Source organism: Lissotriton helveticus, chromosome 3_1 (assembly GCF_964261635.1).
Source record: "Lissotriton helveticus chromosome 3_1, aLisHel1.1, whole genome shotgun sequence".
In the NCBI taxonomy this organism is placed as follows: domain Eukaryota; kingdom Metazoa; phylum Chordata; class Amphibia; order Caudata; family Salamandridae; genus Lissotriton; species Lissotriton helveticus.
Window position 1 is genome coordinate 557,869,130 of NC_136061.1, and position 20,566 is coordinate 557,889,695.

Genomic DNA, 20,566 nt, shown 5'->3' on the forward strand with positions numbered 1-20,566 from the left:
TGTCCCTTAAAATGTGTTTGCTTATCTGTTAGGCTCACCATTTCTAACGCACACAATCAATGGTCCACAAGGGGTAATGATGTGCCTTGGGTGATCTCTTACAAAGTGGACCAGAAGTATATTTATATAGGAAACAGAATATAGTTATTTTAACCCTACCTTTTTGGTAAAGTCAATGTGGCAGTTTAAGAAGCTTGTTACCATTGGATAATATACCTAGAAGATGCAGATATGCTATTTGAAATTGTAATCCTGTCATCTGATTAATTTGAGGTTGTTAAGTTTCATTAATCAATGCTGTGCATGTTAGATTGTACTCTTTTATAGGTTTCCTTTGTATTGCGTTGCGGTGTCTGTTGTATTGTATGCATAACTGACTGGTAAAATGATATTTAAGCAATAAATAGGAACCTGATTTGTGTAACATTAGAGATAATCTTGCTTTGCGATATATGAGACTATGTGCAATATGCAAGATGAATTATTTTCAGCGTGGACATGACGGCTTCCTAGCTGGCCATCCCTGATCATAGAAAACGATCCCAACAATTTCAAACTGAGAAAATAAGGAGATTAATGAGTGTTCAAATTGCTTGTGTACGTGCAATATTTTTCACCTTACTTAAATGTTTTTTTCTAAAAAATTAGTCTGCCACTTCAAGACCCATGTCAATCATTGAAAGCGATATGTCTTCAAAAATGTTTATAGCTGTGTGTTCCTCCTTAAAGCTTTCAAAAGATTGGGCTTTGGCTCACTTGGATTATATAGAATTTCTCCCTGCATAGGTAGGTTCTATAAATCCTTTCTGTTGTTCATATCCATGCCTCAAAAGGCATAACATGCTCAAATGTCAAGTGCACTGCCTCTAAAGGTCGTGGAGTTATGCACCCACCATATTAGGTGATAGCGGACACAATTTGTATGAGGGGAACCGCATTTGAGACCGTACCCCACATGCATCCTCTAGAACTGTACACAAACTTCAGATTGGTGGTTCTAATGAACTTTTCAGAACTGGAAAAATATTCCAATTGTGGTTTTATTTGTGTTGTTTATACTGTGTAATTGCAACCCAACTTCTCTTTTCTACTGGTTTAATTATCATTCATCCGTGCCAAATTGCTCCCTTTGCACCGTCTCCCCACCCACCCCTACACGGCTTGTTAAATTGTGTTCAAGGCATGTGAGCTGTAGATCACATGCTTAGCATACTCCTGCCATCTATTGTTGGGTCCGGATGTTTGAAAGTTGTTTTTCTTAGAAGAAGTCTTTCCAGTCCCAAGGTAGGTGACTCCTCCTTTAGGTGATAGTGCGCATGGGCATCAACTCCATTGTTGGATTGTTTTTTTCCGCCATCGCAATTGAATGTGTATTGCTGTCCTCCGCTTTGAAACGTTTTCTTCAGGTTCCCCTCGGTGCGCAGTCCACTCTACTGGCGTCGCTATTGTTTTGAACGCGTATCCCACTTCTTCGCATATCGTATCCATCGAGGAAAACCTTGTAATGATGAGAAGTCCACACGTTGAGTAGTATTTAGTGATGCTTTATTCCAAGTTGTATAGAGAGACCCCACCAGGAGCACCCATCATGGTACTCAGCCCAGCCAACTGTAATCTGTCAGGCAGATCACCAACATTCTAATAGATGCATCACATCAACATTCCAACAGAGGTAGAGAGGGATAGCATAGGGAAACCAAGATACTACATTATCCTCTCTCCTTAAACAGAAAACAAAAAGCTAAAAGCAGAAACGGAGAACAGAAGGAAAAGAAGAAAGTGAATTGAGCAAAAGCGGAAAAAGAAGAACAGAAAAGAGGAAACACCTTAAAAAGAGAACAAGATAGAAGAATGGGAAAAAACGTATAAACCATCCACCCTTCTTACACCATATAGACCATCCTCTCTTCTCACATAACTTCAAAAGGAAAGAAACAAAGAAAGACAATAAGAAAAGTGGAAGAATGAAAAACAAAGTTATATTTCAAGAACAAGAAAGATGAGGAATGGAAAAGGTGAAACCTCATCAAAACACTATTACCTCTAAGCAAACTACAGTACGCAATGCAAGAGATAACAGTGTAAAAGTTGCAATAAAAATACATTAAATCTAAACATATTTAGCATATAAAGCATAAAAGCACATATATAGTAGGCATAAGCTTAATATGTGAATGTAAAACTTTTAAAACCTAAATGTGAATAAAAACAAGATAGTGCTATAGGACTATAACCCTAGCATAACTCCTCTGAAGGAAACTAAAATAACGCACACCCTGAAGGGCATAAAACAAAAATAGACGAGGTCTGTGTGGACAACTGACGTAGTGCCGGGTGGGGCTAAAACCCACAATAGCAAAATGGGACATGAACCCCATAGCAAAAAAAATATGTCATTAAGTAGATGGGACAAAGACCCACTACAACAAACGGGACTGAAACCCCATTGTAAATACTAGGAAATTGCGCAAGTAGGACCAAAACTCATTGCAAGAAGAATGGGACTCAAACCCATATGAAAAACATTGTAATATAAGCAAATGGGACAAAAACCCAATGCAAAAATTAAACGTGTGGGACTGAAACCCACAGTCAGCGAATGGGACTATAACCCAATGCCAACACTTAAATAATACAGATGGGACTAAAACCCTCTGTAAGTAATTGGGACTCGGACCCATTACAAACATTTAAACCACACAGGTGGGACTCAAACCCACTGTGTTGAAATGGGACTAGGAACCCATAAATAAAACACAGTAAATAAAACAGATGGGACTAAAACCCACTGTAAATATAGCGAACATATTATGCCAACAGGCATACTGGGGTGATGGGATATAAAACCAAACCCCCACACAAAAACATGTTTCTAAGGAGAATTGGGACTTTAGACCCAACCTTATGCTAATCACAGCTTAAAAGTACAAATAATGGAAATTAGCATACTATAAAAAAAAATACACAAAAAGAATAACATTTTCTTGTACCAGTTACATAAAACATAATACTATGAAGAACTCCATATGACCCTGAAGCAAAAACAAACTCTTAACCCCCATTACTATGTTAAAACATGTAAATGGTGTGTCTGTCACCGGAATAAGGTTGACAAGAACGTTTAATCTATCCGAAACGCTATTACTTTAATGACATTGGTGTGCCTGTCACCGTGAAAGAGTGGAGGCAACATGCAGGAAACACTGGAGCTCGATCCTTTCCCCCGAGAAGCATCCATAATGAAAAGAAAAGCAGACTGTGGACTTGCCTCCAATTTTCCAGCACAAAGATAAAAGAAACAGCACAGTACCTTAGACTGACACCTCGCTTCGTTTTAAAATGAAAAATTGAACTGTCTTGCTGTCAACGCGCTCTGTTTTAAAATGATAATTCCAGATAAACGCTGAGGTAAATGGTGAAAGACACTGGTAGCTGAACGAAGCTGGTAACCAGGACTACCAAAAGCAACATGGCGGCCCGTACAGAGACGCATGGCAGGATGGTTCGCGGCGTTTCTATGCACCAAACTCCTCATCAAAGAAGCTTCGACGAAAGCAACGTCACAGGGACTCGAGTGAGGGCTTCGATGAAGAAGGCAGGTAAGAGCGTGAACACACGCGCTGTATTTTAAATCTGGAAAATGACAGTTGAACAGACGCTGGCTTTGATGACTGTATTTTCCCTCAAAAACGATAAAAAAATGAACATATAACAGAATCACCACGACTGCCTTAAAACTCTGGCATGCCATTATGTTTGTAAACTGCTTGCAGTCACACGTTTGTAAAAAGTCAAAAGAAATAATTAACTGCGCAATTTAGACAGAAGACTAGTCAAAACAGCAGCCACACGGTGGAAAAAAATGTGAAGTCCATTTAAAACGGCAGGAATATTCCTTGGTGAGAATGCAGTGAAAACACACGGTGCTTTGGGCTCCTGAAGAAATAGATGAGACGCTGAAGGAACAGCAGACAATTTCAAGTAAAAGAAAACTTTCTTGGTGACACTGCAAACAATGTAGACCAACTCTACGCAGAACTCCCAGGCGTCCAAATGAGGTCGTAGTGAAGCAGTCACAAAGCTAAGACACTGACGCTCAGGTACACTGGTAGACATGTTCTCCACTCTGAGGCAAAAGTGTAGAAACAGACACACAACTGAGGCGACCACAGTTAATTCTTGAGGGCACAGTTCCAAAACAGCAAAAAGTACGCTTTCCTTGTAAATAGGACAGTGGCTATCCTTGTAGATAGGACGAAATGTAAAGTAGCCTAATAAAATCATTTACCTCAAGAGAAGGCACAGCACAGGATGAGCCAGGAGCTGACAAGTTAAGTGTTTTTTCTTGATGAAACAGCTCCAAAACCACAAAAAAAAAACGCATTCCTTGTAAATATGACGTTGGCTCTCCTTGAAAGTAGGACAAAATACAAAATTGCCCAATCAAATGCTCACCCCCATGTGAGGAAAAAACGTGACTCCCAAAGTCACAACAGGCACGCTTACCCAAAGTCAGGGCACAGCTCCATTTTAAAACTTTTAGACTCACTGTTACACAGGACGACTGCCAGACTGCTGTGGGCGACCGGTTGTAGGTCACTGGTGGGGTCATGCTGGCAGTTGGGGTAACTTTTCTTGTTGCTTGAGGACCTTCCCTGGTTTCTAGTTCCTTTTCTTAATTTCACACAGCTTGAAGTACTTCCAGACTTGACAGGTGTAGGTTCTTTCTTTAGATCGTCGCCATGAATGTAATGATGAGAAGTCCACACGTTGAGTAGTATTTAGTGATGCTTTATTCCAAGTTGTATAGAGAGACCCCACCAGGAGCACCCATCATGGTACTCAGCCCAGTCAACTGTAATCTGTCAGGCAGATCACCAACATTCTAATAGATGCATCACATCAACATTCCAACAGAGGTAGAGAGGGATAGCATAGGGAAACCAAGATACTACAAACCTCTAGTTCGATTGAAAGTCTTCGGGAAGCCTTCCGGCCTAACCGTGTTGGTCCACTTCGCAAACAATGGAACGGATTCCATTCAAATTCTGCCACGCCAAGTATCTGCGCACCAACTCGCATGAAGTGTGTAACTTGTGCTTAACTCCGGAGCACAACTAACAGGACTGTGACGCGTGCAGATCGTTCCAATCGCAGAAAACGCTCTGCATTTCGAGACGTCAAGCCTGACAATCACAGAGTCAAAGCGTTGAATACACGCCGGGCTTCTAAAGGCGAAGATCTGAGCACGAATTTGACACACAAGGGGCCAAGGAAGAACAAGAAGAACTTTCCTCCATTCCAGAATCGGACTCTGAGACGGAAGAAGACTGGCCACAAGGTCAACGTCCTGTGAGTACCGAACGCCCCTTGACCCAAACTCCAACTCAGCTGAAACTAAATGCTTTGTGTCGTGCCGGGCCTTCGGGCCACAGTCTGCACCGACAATATGTTTTTGACGCCCTGCCTTCAGGCTCGGCACGAAACAGGTCACTGAGCCTTCTGGCTCAGGATCGAGTCGGCCAAAGTCTGGCAATGAGCCGAAACATTCACGCCTAAAGGCAAAAAACGATTCAAAGCCAAAATCATTGAAACCAAAAATGAAATGAAGCCTCCTTTGGCACCGAAACCTTCTGCGCCGAAAACTCATTTTACCCCGGCACCCAAATCCCAGGTGCCAAAACCTAAAACTGTTCCTTCGAAGCTGCAGGATCCGATTTACGACGTCCCAACACCAAAATCTAACCCAAAACAAAAAGAACTTTATAGAAATCCTGATACAGGATGTGTTCTTACTAAATCACCTCGCAAACCTGAGTCAGAGGACACCCTTTACCATATTCCTTTGAAGAGGACGAATGTTGGTACTAACCCCTCCCCTTCTCCTCCTCCACCATGTTCTCCTACACCAACTTCTCCATCTTTGCAGCATTTATAAATTACACCAACTAACTCTCCACCACCTACTGATGATGGTGATGATGGAGCTAGGGGGACAATATTTTACCAATAGACCCCCTGGAAGGATTATATAACCCGGATTCACCTACAGACAACGATCCAGATATTTACCCTGCAAAGCCTTCCCCTCCCGACGACAATGTAGGCTATCTAGAATTGCTTGTTAGAGCTGCAGCATATCATATGGTACAGTTACACAAGGAATCTCTAGAGGAAGGTTTCCTATTTGAAATGCTCCGTAGCTCACAAAGGGCTAGCCACACTCTACCTATGCTTAAAGGTATGATGAGACAGCCAGCTCCTGCAGATCCAGTCTTTATTAAGGGACAGTCGCCACTAGACTCCTTGGTGGTCTCTAATGCCCGTAAACGGGCCAATTCACAGACTACAGGGGATGCTCCTCCTCCAGACAAAGAGTCAAAACTATTCGATGCCTCTGGTAAATGAGTAGCCGCCCAAGCACCAAATCATTGGCGCATTGCTGACACTCAGGCCTTGCGAGCCAGATATGATAGTGCACACTGGGTCAAAATAGACCAATTGCCACAACTCCTCCCAGATGAGCACAAAGCTAAAGCCCAGGATTTATTCCAGGAAGGGTAACTCCTATCCAATCCCTCAATTAGGTGTGCTTTAGATGCTGCAGACACCTCAGCTAGAGAGTTCAACACTTGTGTGTTATTAGGGAGACATGCATAGTTTCAAACCCAAAGTACAACATTCTATTTTAAATACTCCTTTTGACAAGGAACATCTCTTCGGGCCTGAAGTAGATAAGTCATAAGAAAAAATTAAAAAAGACACAGAAGTAGCCAAGTCTATGGGAGCTCTGCAGTCTCCCTTTAATCGGGACTCCTTTTGTCGCTCCTTCTACCGTGGAGGGTCGAAAAACATGCCCTCAGACAATACTGCTGCCTCCTACAAAGGCAACCATCAATCTTCCAATACAAGCAGACCCTCCAGAATTTCTCAATTTCGCGATTTGCAAAAAAATCGCGAAATCGGCCATTTTGTAAAAATGACGCGATTTTTACAAAACTGCCTGCGAAATTTGCTTCTTGTCCTCGCGATTATTACAATTCAGCCCAACATGGCAGAATTTTGCACTTCCGCGGTCGCTGTTTTTCTCTTTACACCACGCCCTCCTATTAAATTCCATGCAGTTAGAGCACAGCCCTCCACCCACCCGTCTAGACCCCCTTTCACTCCTCCACTTGCATGTATTTAGCGTATTTCCATCATTATTAATGTCAGCCCGTTTGCCAGAATACTTCTCTTCATCCATTCCACCCCTTAAATCGTGCTCCTTCTGCCACGGCTAGGCATCTGCAGCTTCAGAGACACTGTGTGCAGGATACGAGTCTCTCCCTGCTACAGTCTCTAACTGATATTCAGACGTCCGTTCAAGTATCACGACACACTGCAAAGGGTGGTGCATTTTTTATTTCATCTCTACTCGCTTTCTCACAGATCAACATTCAGGAGTCACGTGTTTGCCCATGCTCGCTTTGCCTCAAGTTAGTACGGAAGTGTTCTCTTCCCCCTTCCAACTACGGATCCCAGTCCAGAAATATTATCTGTCATCCACGTTCCTGGATACTTCAGATAAGTGCACAGTAGTCATTACGAGCACTTCTCCAAGACTTCCAGGGACAATACAGATTTGCATAAGGTAGTGCAGTACTTAGTCTCCACTGATTTATCACGGTTTACGATATTCGAGTTACCATTAGTATCACCTGTCTCTGACTTTCATGGATATTACAACAGAGCGTACTACAGTTTGAGCAATGCCGCAAGCACTACACACCAGAAAAACTTTCATTTGGTGTCTTAAAAAGCACCAACACTTCCCACACAAGTCAAAGCAGCTCCTTCTCATAGACTCCTATTCATACAACTCAATATTGCAAAGCTGACCTATCAATGCAGGCTGTTGTAAGGGAGAAAATACAGTCATGATCAGGCAGAGCGGTTTCCCATCCGGGGATACCACCGTCCCTGACTCCTAATCAGAGCCATGAGGTAGACAATAGCTCATATTAGTGTTTCAGAATCAGGCAGCGTTTTTCAAGGCACACTGGCACTCTATTTGGCACAGCAGCAAGCCTCCAAAAGCATTCTGGTACTTGTAGTGCTTAATGTTGTCAGCCAAACAAGACAGCCCAGCCGCCCAATTCCACTGTTCGAATACTGGGCACCACATACCTCAGCTATACTCAACACAAAGGCGTATAACTGGGTCTTCAGGGGGAGGGGGGGTTGCTGGTGCCTGGACTCGGGTAAACAGGGCATGTGCTGCATCATGAGTTAGTCACGGGGTTGCACCTTAACTACACCGTGTTCATATGATGCACTAATAAGCACTAGTATGTCGCTTTTAGCTTTTGCAGCACCCCGAGTGTTTGGCTGCATCAGGAACAGCACAGATAGGGGCAGTCTCACTGAGCAGAACTTTTAACGTGCTTATTTCACAGAGGAATACCCTGCTATATCAGTTTACATTGATTTAAGGCTGAAAAGAAATGATTATTAGTACAATAAAGTGGCGCAATAATACCGCTAAATTTCTGTTTTTGTGCCGCTAAATTTCCATTTTTGTGCTGCTAAATTTGCAAATCTATGCCGCAATATCCTGGGGGGTCTGTACAAGGGGCTTCTTTAGAGAAGGATACAGAGGCAGCAACATCAAAGGTCGAGGCAGAGGTTCCACACCATGTAATTCCCCCCCTCCCCTAACAAGCAGTGACTTGCCTACACTTCTCCCCGATCATTTGACACCTGTCTGGGGACGTCTTCTACAATTGCTCCCCATTTGAAAATTTATCACCACAGACAAATGGGTGTTAAGAATTATCCAACATGGTTATTGCCTGGAGCTTACCAACAATCCTCCAAACATTCCACCACGTTCTACCAAAATGTCACCAGAACATTTACATCTACTTCAGCAAGTGGTCAAATCTCTCCTGTCCAAAGAAGCCATAGAACCTGTGCAGTTAGGACATCCAGGAACAGGCATGTACGCCCTGTACTTTCTCATCCCTAAAAAGGGTGGCTTCTTGAGCCCTATTCTAGACCTCAGAGAACTAATCCTCTACATACTTTTAGAGCATTTCCACATGGTGGCACTTCAACAAGTGCTCCCACTTCTACAGCAAGGCTATTTTATGTCTACTCTAAACTTAAAAGGCGCATATTTCCACATTCAAATTCATCTCGCTCATCTCAAATACCTCCGATTCATGATATCAGGTCATCATTACCAATTCAAAGTACTACAGTTTGGAGTCACCACTGTTCCCAGGGTATTTACCAAATGTTTGGCAGTAATCGCAGCACACGTGAGAAGACAACACACCCATGTCTTCCCATACCTGGACGACTGGCTCATCAAAGCCAGCCCTTACCAAATGTGTCTCCAACACACTAAAACCACTATTCACTTATTTCACCTACTAAGGTTTACAGTAAATGCATTGAAGTCTCATCTACAGCCTTCCAACACACAAACTTATCTGGGAGCCACTATAGACACTCAGAAAGCTCTAGCCTCTCCCAATGCAGCCAGGATTCACCATATTCAGTCCCTTCTCACTCAATTTCAACCCAACCAATCATTACCAGCAAATGTATTCATGCAAATGCTTGGGATGATGACGTCTTGCATTATAATTGTTCCACACGCAAGACTTCACATGCGTCCCCTCAAGAATGCTTAGTAAGTCAGTGGAACCAGTCGCAGGGTCAGTTGACCGATCTAGATTTGGTAGACAGCCGCACCCATCGCTCTCTGCAATGGTGGAACCCACAAAATTAATCAAAAGGGCGGCCCTTCCTCAACCCTGTTCCACAGACAGTGCTAACAGCAGACTGGTTGGGGCGCTCACCTACAAAGTCACACAATCCAAGGATTATTGAGTCTAAAGTACAAGAGCCTCCATATAAACCACCTAGAGATACTAAGAGTGTTTCTAGCACTCAAAGCCTTTCAAACTCACCTAATAGGCAAAACTGTCCTTAGTACGCACAAACAACATGACAGCTATGTACTATATACAAAAACAAGGGGGGCACTATCTCCAAATGCCATGCCTAGCACAAGCCATTTGGAAATAGGCCATACATCACAAAATGTATCTCCTAGCAGAACATCTTCCAGGAGTAAACACTCAAATTGCAGACCTTCTCATCAGACAGAAACAGCAAATCCACGAGTGGGAACTCAATCCCCAGATTCTTCTTCCCTACTTTCAGGAATGGAGATTTCCTCATAGTCCTGTTCGCCACAGCTCAAAATGCAAATTGCCAAAGCTCCCCCTCCAGGTTCCTACACCCGCTCTCCAAAGGCAATGCCCTATGGATGAACTGTTCAGGGATATTTGCCTACGCTTTTCCGCCTCTCCCACTCATTCCGCTGCTATTTCAGAAGCTCAGCCAATCATCCCTCAAACTCATTCTCATAGCTCCCACATGGGCACGTCAACCTTGGTTCACCACCCTGCTAGAGCTCTCAGTAGTTCCACACCAAAAGCTGCATCTCCACTCCAGCCTCCTCACTCAGAGCCATGGAAGAATCAGGCAACCAAATCCCAAGGAACTCCACCTAGCGATTTGACTCCTGAAGTCATAGGGTTTGGTTATTTACAATTACCACCAGACTGTATGAATATCCTAAAAGAGGCAAGGAAACCTACTACTAGGACATGTTATGCAACAAAGTGGAAGCGATTTGTTATATACTGTAACAATGACAATATCAATCCCCTTGATGCTTCAGTGCAAAACATTGTCTGTTATCTCTTACACTTACAGCAATCTAGATTAGCCTACACATCTATTCGATTGCATTTTTTAGCAGTAGCTGCATGCTTAGAAAAACAGACAACACTTATCTTTATTTACAGTACGAGTGATTAAAGCCTTTATGAAAGGACTAAAAAGAGTAATAACACCAAGAGCTGCACCTGTGCCAATATGGAACTTGAACATAGTCCTTACAAGGCTATTGAGTCCACCTTTTGAACCAATGCACAAGTGTCAACTAAAATTTCTCTCATGGAAAGTTGCTTTTCTTACTGCAATCACATCCTTAAGGAGAGTTGGTGAACTCCAGGCACTAACTATACAATTTCACAAAGACAAAGTGATTCGTCGAACCAATCCCAAATTTCTCCCTAAAGTGGTTTCTGCTTTTCACATCAGTCAGTTTCCCGTGTTCTTTCCTCAACCTGATTCTGGGGCAGAACAAGCTCTGCACACTCTAGCTATCAATCATAGCATTTGTAAAGTGAGGGTCTGAAGGAGCTGGGGGGGGGGGGGCTACTGCTCGAAGAGCCAGGTCTTGAGGAGTCTTCTGAAAGACAGCAGGTCTTGGGTCTGCCGTAGGTGGATGGGGAGGGTGTTCCAGGTCTTGGCGGCGAGGTGGGGGAATGATCTGCCACCAGAGGTCGCTCTTCGGGTGCGAGGGACTGTTACCAGGGTGAGGTCGGCAGAGCGGAACTGGCGGGTGGGGTTTTTGAAGCTGAGTCGGCTGTTGAGGTACGCTGGTCCGGTGTTGTGGAGTGCCTTGTGTGTGTGGGTGAGGAGTTATCGTCTTGTTGACGGGGAGCCAGTGCAGGTCTCTCAGGTGAGGTGTGATGTGGCTGCGGCGAGGGATGTCGAGGTTCAGTCGTGCAGAGGCGTTGAAGCCGTTTCAGGAGTTTGGCCGAGGCTCCTGGGTAGAGGGCTTTTCTGTAGTCCAGCCTCCTGCTGACGAAGGCCTGGGTGACCGTTTTTCTAGTTTCGACGGGGATCCACCTGTAGATCTTGCCGAGCATGAGTAGGGTGTTGAAGCAGGAGGAAGAGACAGTGTTGCTTGGTCATGGAGAGGGTGGGGGTCGTTGATGACCCCTAGGTTGCGTGCGTGGTAGGTGGGTGTTGGAGTTGTTCCCAGTGCGGTCGGCCGCCAGGAGTCGTTCCAGGCCAAGGGGGTGGATCTGAGGATGAGGACTTCCGTCTCCTCCGAGTTCAGCTTCAGTCGGCTGTTCCTCATCCATTCGGTGACGGCCTTCATTCCTTCTTGGAGGTTGGTTTTGGCGGTGTGGGGGTCCTTGGTGAGGGAGAGGATCAGCTGGGTGTCGGCATAGGAGATGATGTTGAGGTTGTGCAGTCGGGCGACGTGGGCGAGTGGTGTCATGTAGATATTGAACAGCGTTGGGCTGAGGGATGAGCCCTGGGGTACGCCGCAGATGATCTCGTGGCTCGGATCGGAAGGGGGGAGGCGGACGCTCTGTGTTCTGCGGGTGAGGAAGGAGGTAGTTCAGTCCCGGGCCTTCTCTTGGATCCCAGCGTTGTGAAGGCGTGTTCGTAGTGTGTGGTGGCATACCGTGTCGAAGGTGCCTGACCGGTCCAGGAGGATGAGGGCCGCGGTTTCTCCATTGTCCAGCAGGGTCCTGAGGTCATCATGGCAGCGAAGAGGGCAGTTTCGGTGCTATGGTTACTGCGGAAACCGGACTGTTGATAGGTCCAGGATGCTGTTTTCCACGAGGTAGCGGGTCAGTTGTTTGTTGACGAATTTCTTGATGACATTCGCCGGGAATGGGAGCAGGGAGATGGGCCGGAAGTTCTTGGGGTCCGCCTTGGGTTTCTTGAGTAAGGTGTTAATCTCGGCGTGCTTCCAGCTCTCCGGGAAGGTTGCTGTCTCGAAGGAGACTTTCCAGAAATGGGGTGCGATGGCGCTGCTGGTATTGTTCAAAATGTGATGTGGGCAGGGGACTGACGGAGATCCGTAGTGTTTGGTGTTCATGACCTTGATGATGTCGTCGTCGTTGATGTCGGTCCAGGAGAGTAGGCGGTTGGTGCGGATGGTGGTCGTGGGTTTCAGTGGTTGTCGTGTTGTTGAAGCTGAGTCAGTCCCCCATCTTTTATTCGAATGCCCTGCCTATAAAGTTCCTCGCCTCAGGTGGCTTAAACCCCTGTGTAAAGAGTTGGGCACCAGACATTATAGTGTAGCTTTGCGAATACTGAAATCTGATACACGGCTCCTATTTGTCTTTCGTATGGCGAAGTTTTTAAGTTGGGCATGGCTAATCAGATCAAGAAGGCTTACGCACATTGTTTAATTACTTTTTTATCCTGACTATTTTATGTAATTTATCGATGCCATTCGCATTCCATCCTGTACGATTGTATCCTTTGTGAATTGGCTCTTTTATCTTTTTAAAACGTTTGTATATTGCTTTTAAAGATATGTCTTATATCGAAATAAAGACAATTTGACTGACTGACTGTTGAAGCTGTCATGGATGTCTGCGATCTTGCAATGGAAGAAGGTGGCCAGTGAGTCGCACAGGGCTTGTGAAGGTGGGATGTCTTTGGTGTTGGATATGGGGTCGGAGAGTTCCTTCACTATGTTGACGAGCTCTTTGCTGTTGTGTGCGTTGTTGTCTAGGCGGTTTTCGAAGGAGGCCCTTTTGGCTGATCTGATGAGGTGATGGCGTCTCTGGGTGGCGTTCTTGTGGGCTGTGTAGTTGTTCGGTGTTCGTTCACGGAGCCAGTTCTTCTCCAGCTTTCTGCAGGTTTGCTTGGAGGCCTGGAGGTCTTCAGTGAACCAGCTGGCACTCTTGCTGGTGTAACTGTTGGAGGGTTTCTTGAGCGGGGAAAGGGTGTTGGTGCAGTCGTTGATCCACTATCTGAGGTTGAGGGTGGGCTCAGGGCGAGGGTGGTGGTTAGCTGGTCTCTGTGAATTTTCTCCAGCAGCGGCAAGGCGTTTGTTGGGAGCAGTGGTGCGAGGTGGGTTTCCGGAAGGTGAAGTGGATGCAGCGAAGGTCGGTCCAGTGGAGTTCGGTGATGTGGTTGACGGAAACATGGGGGGTTGCGGAGAAGATGGGTTTGAGTGTGTGTCCGGCGGAGTGGATGGGTGTTGTGACGAGTTGTCTGAGTCCGAGGTTGGCTAGGTTGTCTATCAGGGTGGTGGGGTTAGTGTCGTTGTTGTTCTCGAGGTGGAAGTTCAGGTCCCCGAGGAGGATGTAGTCCATGGAGGCGAGGGCATATGTGCTGATGAAGTCGGCAATGGAGTCGCTGAACTGTGGTCGAGGTCCGGGGAGTCTGTAGACAAGGGTTCCTCTGAGGGTGGTGTTGGGGTTGGTGTGGATCTGGAAGTGCAGGTGTTCGGCGGTGCTGAAGATGTCGTCGGAGCTGGTCGAGACTCTGAGGGTGTTCCTGTGGACAATCGCGATTCCTCCACCTACTCTGTTGGTGCGGTCCCTGTGGGTGATCTTGTAGCCGTCCGGGATGGCTATGGCGATGTTTGGTGCCAAGGAGGGGTTCATCCAGTTCTCTGTCAGGAAGGCGACGTCTGGGGAGGTTGAGTCGAGTAGGTCCCAGAGTTCGACGACTTGTTTGCGGGCTGAGCAGGTGTTGAGTAGGATGCATCTGAGGTAGTTGGGTTCTTTCCTGATTGGTTGGTCGGCGGGTTGGATGCTGGTGTAGCTGCAGTTCCAGCAGGAAAAGGATCCTTGTGTGTGCTTTGGGGCGGCCAGGCAGCAGGTGCGTGATCGTCCGGCGTTGACTGCGTGGAGGGTGCTGGAGTTGTAGCGGAGTCGGGCATTGTGACATTTGCGGGGGCCAGTTGTTCTGGCGCTGGGCACGGTCCAGGCGCGGATGGGCCTAGATGGTCTTGCCTTTGGCGTGCCCGTGAAGCGGCCACCATAAGAAGGGGAGATGGGGGGGGGAGGAGCTAGGAGGTAGGAGCGGGCGAAAGGGAGAGCGGGGGCGGAGCCGCAGGGGACGCAGCGGCGGGAACGGGCGGGCAGAGAAAGAAATGGGCAACAATGGAGAGGGTGCGGAGAGGGGAGCAAAGACCAACAGTGAACTTACAAAAGCACAGCATAACTTACAGAAAAGCACAAAGAACCGACGGTGAACTTACAAAAAAAGCACAGGTTACAATGAAATAATAACCAAATCACGATCATGAGCAGGGGGGGGCCTCGAACCCCTGACAGCGGCAGCAGGCTGGGGCACGGGCACACAGGCTGGGGTTGTGCGTTATGGGGAGCGACCGACCAAGGTGAAGAAGAGCTCTACTATATTATGTGGAAAGAACAAAAATATTTCGTAAGACAAAACAGCTCTTTGTTGCTTTTTCGGTTCCACACAAAGGCAATCCCATTTCTAAATCAGGCATTGCAAGATGGATCGTGAAATGTATCCAAACATGTTATGTGAATGCGAAAAGAACCTTGACAATACCCCCTAGGGCGCATTCCACCCGCAAAATAGGGACTACTATGGCCTTCTTAGGGAATATTCCCCTAGCTGACATCTGTAAGGCCGCAACAAGGTCTGCACCACTCACATTCACCGAACACTATTGTGTAGATGTGTTAGCAATGCAACAAGCTAATGTAGGCCAGGCAGTACTTAAACCACTTTTTCAAACAACTGCAACAGCTACAGTGTTTGCCGACGCTTTCGGAGTTTACTGCTGTATTGTCTATGCAAAGCATGTGATCTACAGCTTGCATGCCTCGAACGGATAATGTTACTTACCCAGTAAGCATTTGTTCTTGGCATGTAGAGCTGTAGATTCACATGTGCCCACCCGCCTCCCAGTTATCCATACCAGTGCAGTTTTCTTGCTTTACACACATATGCATGGACATCTCTATTCTACCTTTACTAACTCCAATCTCACCCTCTGCGGGAAAACATTCTAGCAATGGAGTCGATGCCCATGTGCACTATCACTGGAAGGAGGAGTCTCCTACCTCGTGACTTGAAAGGCTTCTTCTAAGAAAAAGAGTTGCAAACACCCGGACCCAACACTAGATGGCAGGAGATGGCAAGCATGTGAATCTACAGATCTACATGCCAAGATCAGATGCTTACCGGGTAAGTAACATTATCCTTACCTATTTTGAAGTCATTCAACATGAGAGAGAAAGAAAGGGAAGCATTAGCTGAAACTTTTCAGGGAATTGAGGGAAGCTTGTGCCATCACTGCACATGATATACCTATTCTTTGTGTTAACAAGCCAGAACTGCTGCTGTAGGCTTTGTGTGTCTTAATGAAGCTTGGTCAAATCATGTCACTATAAACCAAATTGGCTCTGTCGATACTTATTTTTCCAAGATTCAGTAATATAAATTGTTCTTAATCTTGGTCCTCAAAAAACATACTTTTCAGGTGATGACTCTTTTGTCTAATTGGATTATGAGGTGCTACCAGTATCTGTCTGTTATTTAGTTTCTAAATGTCAACAGTATATCAAACCTCAGCCACTATGTCTCAAACAATAGGAGCATTTGGTATAGTGCATACATTTTTGCAGGTGTTGAACAATTAATTTCTTGTCTGGCTAATCATCAATAATGTCAATTTGACAGGTTTTGTGCTAGGGTCCTTTGAATTCAGGCAGTGAATACTACTTAGCTAGATTTGAATTAATTTTCATTTTTTTTCTATGCAAATGTTCGCACTCATTAGGATTACTGGGTCACATTTCAGTATACTGTTATCATTTTACTAGTTTCCAAGTTTACATCTATAGCCTCTCCATAGATTTGCTTATCTGGAATGTCTAATCCTCTATGAGAGACTGCATTTTTTTGTTGTTGTTTACAATGCTATTTTTGTAGTTGTTTATTGTTGTTTTGTTTGCCATCACAGACTCGTAGCAAAGGTTCCAGACTTAACATCATCATCATTGCAGAAGGTGCCATTGACAGTAATGGAAAGGCAATTTCATCCAGCTATGTCAAAGATGTATGTGGTAATCCTAGACTCCAGATTTTCTATCATCTTTCTGCATCTCATTTTCTTGTTACAGTTGATAATATCAAATGACGCAGCACCCAAGCAAAGGTTAACTTCCAAAAGAGTGCTTGAAATTGCCACCAATTTAAGTGCTAGTGCCTTATTACCAAATGTATCTGTTTGTAGACCATTATTGCATATGGGGGGCTGTGTAAAAACGACCTTAACAAATGAAACCCCAATTGTCCTTTTTAACAATAACTTCTGCCAGAAGGCACCATCTCACATTTCTGTAAGAAGTCATTGGTAATGTTTTTTATTAAATAGTTGACCCTAGCTTATAGAACACATTTAAAGTGATATCTACCAACCTCTACCCAAAAGCACATCTTGAATTGACATATTTTTACTCCACACTGGAGAAAACAAAGTTGCTATAGTATGGGTACATTGGTCTATTTAGTATATGGAGGCCTTGGTTTTAATCCCAACTTCAGCATGCGCCCAAAAGAATATTATAGTTCTGGCAAATTAATTTATCTCCTTGTGTCTGAAGTTGTAATATCATTGTATTGTGTAATGCAAGTATTGTAATCAAATACTAGCAAAATAGAAAAAAACGACTGTACACTGTGTGGTCGAGTATTGTTTAATTATGTTTCTATCATCCTCAATATCACATCTAGGTATTTATAACATAGTCATAAATTACCCTGTGCCCCATTTTGTTTGATATACTACAAATTGCTTTAAGATGTTTCCCTTCAATTAAAATGTACTTTGTAAAGTGTTCTGCTTCTCTTTGGAGTTGGTGCACAAGTAATCTGAAAAATGTTTGTTTTACATTTTATAAAAGGCATTGATTTTAAAGTGGGAAAATACTTAAGTACTGGCACATAGTAATAGCACATTTATTATGCATGCTATTTCACCCCATGCCAAGGGGAAAATGTCCCTGCTTATACCACATTGTGATGGTATCAAAATGAAGTTTAGGTTTAATGTCTATTAATAATAATATAATTCTGCAAAACTATACAAACACTTTACTCTGGTGTATGTTGTTGTAAGCCATGTTGAGGGGAGTGGTTGAGGGGAGTGATTTTACCATTGCTGCCTAGTAAACCAATTTTCACACTTGCCTATTCGTCTTCACACCTTTGAAGTATCCTCCCATTACAAATTTAGAGCGCCTCTATTATGTCCCTTTTGTATTCACAACAGTGTTTCCCTGAGCACCACAACTGTTTAACCTTTTTTAGGTCTGTACACAGACACATTTAGCTGGCCAGAAGACTGCATACTACTATTCTTCAAAAAAGTAGAGAGAGAGTGGGCTTTGGGTCAGCCCCCTTCAGTGTTTTTCAGCATTTGTCATCGTTGATGGAGACTGTTGAACAAGGCTATAGCATTTTGTGGATTAGTACATTGTCCCTTAGTGTTCACATACATTTTTGGTGGAAGGCTTTCATGTTTATATTTTAGGATCAATTCTAATTTATTCATTACATCAATGAAAGCAGATTAGCGTGAGTACACCGCTCTGTCGCCTATAACCTTGAGGCCGGCAGCAAGATATCTACCCAACTAAACGTTATCCCACCCAACTCCTTCCCACCCTCCTCTTCGACCCTCAGTAGGTGATTTCAGATTAGCATTTCATAGATTCTCTGCCATTCGCCACAGTATTAATAGCCCTTTTAGCTTCTCTGAATCTTTCTATATCCTCATGTGCTGCCTGACTCCATTCCTTGCGGTGTGGGAGTAGGTGCCAAAGACTATATAGCCATTGAGTGTGCATGGGTGCACTATCTGAGCCCCCACATCGATAGAATGGCCTGTGTTGCGACTTCCAGCACCATCACTATCTACCTTCCCTTGGGAGACTTTTTGGGGATAGGTCTGTGGATTTGGTACAACCAGTAAGACATGCAGGGAACCGTGGTATCTGTGTGTTGTAGTGTTTATCTTCATCATACAGTACCAAGATCCAGTAGTGGGACAATTTTGGGCAGTGCCAGAGAAGGTGCATCAAAGTGCAACACCCAAGCAACCCCTCCAGCATTCTTTGCTTCATTCATGGCACCATGCCTATATTCTAGCCGGTGTCCAGTAGTTGTAGGAAGCTACCCTCTCCGCAGCAGGGCCGGACTGGGAACTGAAACCGGCCCTGGCAAACCGCTCGGCAGGCCCCTGGGGCGGGTGCGGCCGAGTTGTGTTCAAGGGTCGGTTTCGGCTGATTTTGTTACAGGGGGCCGATATTGCAGACCCCCAGTAACAAAACGGCTCCCCGGGGGCCCAAAATCAGCCCCCACCCTGGCGGCCCACTGGGGAAATGTCCAGTGCCCGCTACGGCCAGTCCAGCCTGCTCAGCGGTCTCCATGCTCAATGCGTTGAGCGTAGTTTGCCAAGCCCTATAAAAGATGCCCTCCCATTCCTAATGTGTAAGTTCCCTGCCCTGCTCCTCTTCCCAATGTCTCTGCCCTGGGGTCTTCTCCATAGGAGTTGGCTGTTCCAACAGTGCATAGAGCTCAGTTACTAAATGGCTGTATTTTTTCTTTGGGAGTGAAGTACTGGGTTTTTCAGAACCCAGCGGTGCCAGGGAACACACCCTAAGACTTCGAGTCCTTCCTGTCTTAGACTACAGAAACACAGAGTCTTCTTGGTGAAGTCAAAGATCGAATTTATTGGCTGCAGCCAGTAACAGGTATCCTAGAAGTACAACACGGTGTATATTCTCAGGAGACTGCTCAAACTTACAAAGCTAGCCATCCCTTTTATACAAAATATTATGCTTTAGGCAAACATTCCTTATTTTACAGTTGACCATTCACATATTTTCACTACAAAGAAAAAGCAGAATCATGATGACAGGCTTATTTTCAGTTTGTCCAGCCTACAATCAATTACCCGGCAAGGCCCAACATTTTTCATCAGATATCGGCGGACCCCTAATAAAATCGGGCACCTCCTCCTCGTAAAGCAAGCCATAAAGCAAAAGACAGAGACAGGTGTGTGTAAGATTAGGCATGGTTTGTATGCGATGAAAGGTTTATGGTATGCTGTGCCTTGATACTAATCTCGATCGGCCACTGGGAAAGGAACTGGCCAAACAGGTTTGGCTTCAGGCAGTGGAGTCAGCTTGCCCAGGTCACGCAAAAGTCAGCAAAGGTGTACGTGTCCTTAAGACTCGTTTTGGCCTTAGTCATCGGCCTATAAGTGAGGGCAACCACAAAATGGCTGCTGTACACAAAATGGAACCCGAGGGTTCAGAACGGAATTTCTGATTTAAGGGTGATCTTGTTACTCAAATATGACGAAAATGCATGTACATAGTATACTCGCCATTCTCGGTCTGCTGATATCAAAATCGTCATGATACGACGATGTTTGACACGGGTCCAGAATTTTCAGTACCACAGACCCTCCTTTTGCCCTTACATAGGCAATAACCTATACTCGCGCTAATCTGAGTCCAGGTCTATATTCATAAACTCATTGAGATGTTGCTGTAGCATCATCCTATTACTTAGCTCGTCCCTCGATGCAGGTTTCCTTATACATGATGTAGCGCAGAGGCCACATATAGCAGGAGCACACTGTACACAAAGACAGAACAGGAAAAGAATGCTAAGATCAGACCAATGACCATTAGAATCTTCCATCCCCAGGCGGATAACAGTTCCCAGAACCACCCCATCAACGACCAGTCTCCTTTATCCACATGAATAGATTCAGAGATCTTATGTAGTTTGGAAATGGCCTGGTACACTGTCTGAGCGTTATCTGGAATGAAAACACAGCAGCTTGATTGGATCACTTTACATACCCCACCTCGGTCTGCAAGTATGACGTCTAACGCGA

General features: G+C 44.9%; 1 protein-coding gene across 1 annotated transcript in view; it reads left to right on the forward strand.

Annotated features, from left to right (window-relative positions):
- Positions 1–20,566, forward strand: part of LOC144822694 (ATP-dependent 6-phosphofructokinase, liver type) — a 312,409-nt gene that overhangs the window by 109,506 nt on the left and 182,337 nt on the right. Inside the window, exon 8 of the mRNA XM_078680480.1 lies at positions 16,616–16,711. Coding sequence (XP_078536606.1) covers positions 16,616–16,711 — 96 coding nt within the window. The remainder of the gene's footprint in view (positions 1–16,615; positions 16,712–20,566) is intronic.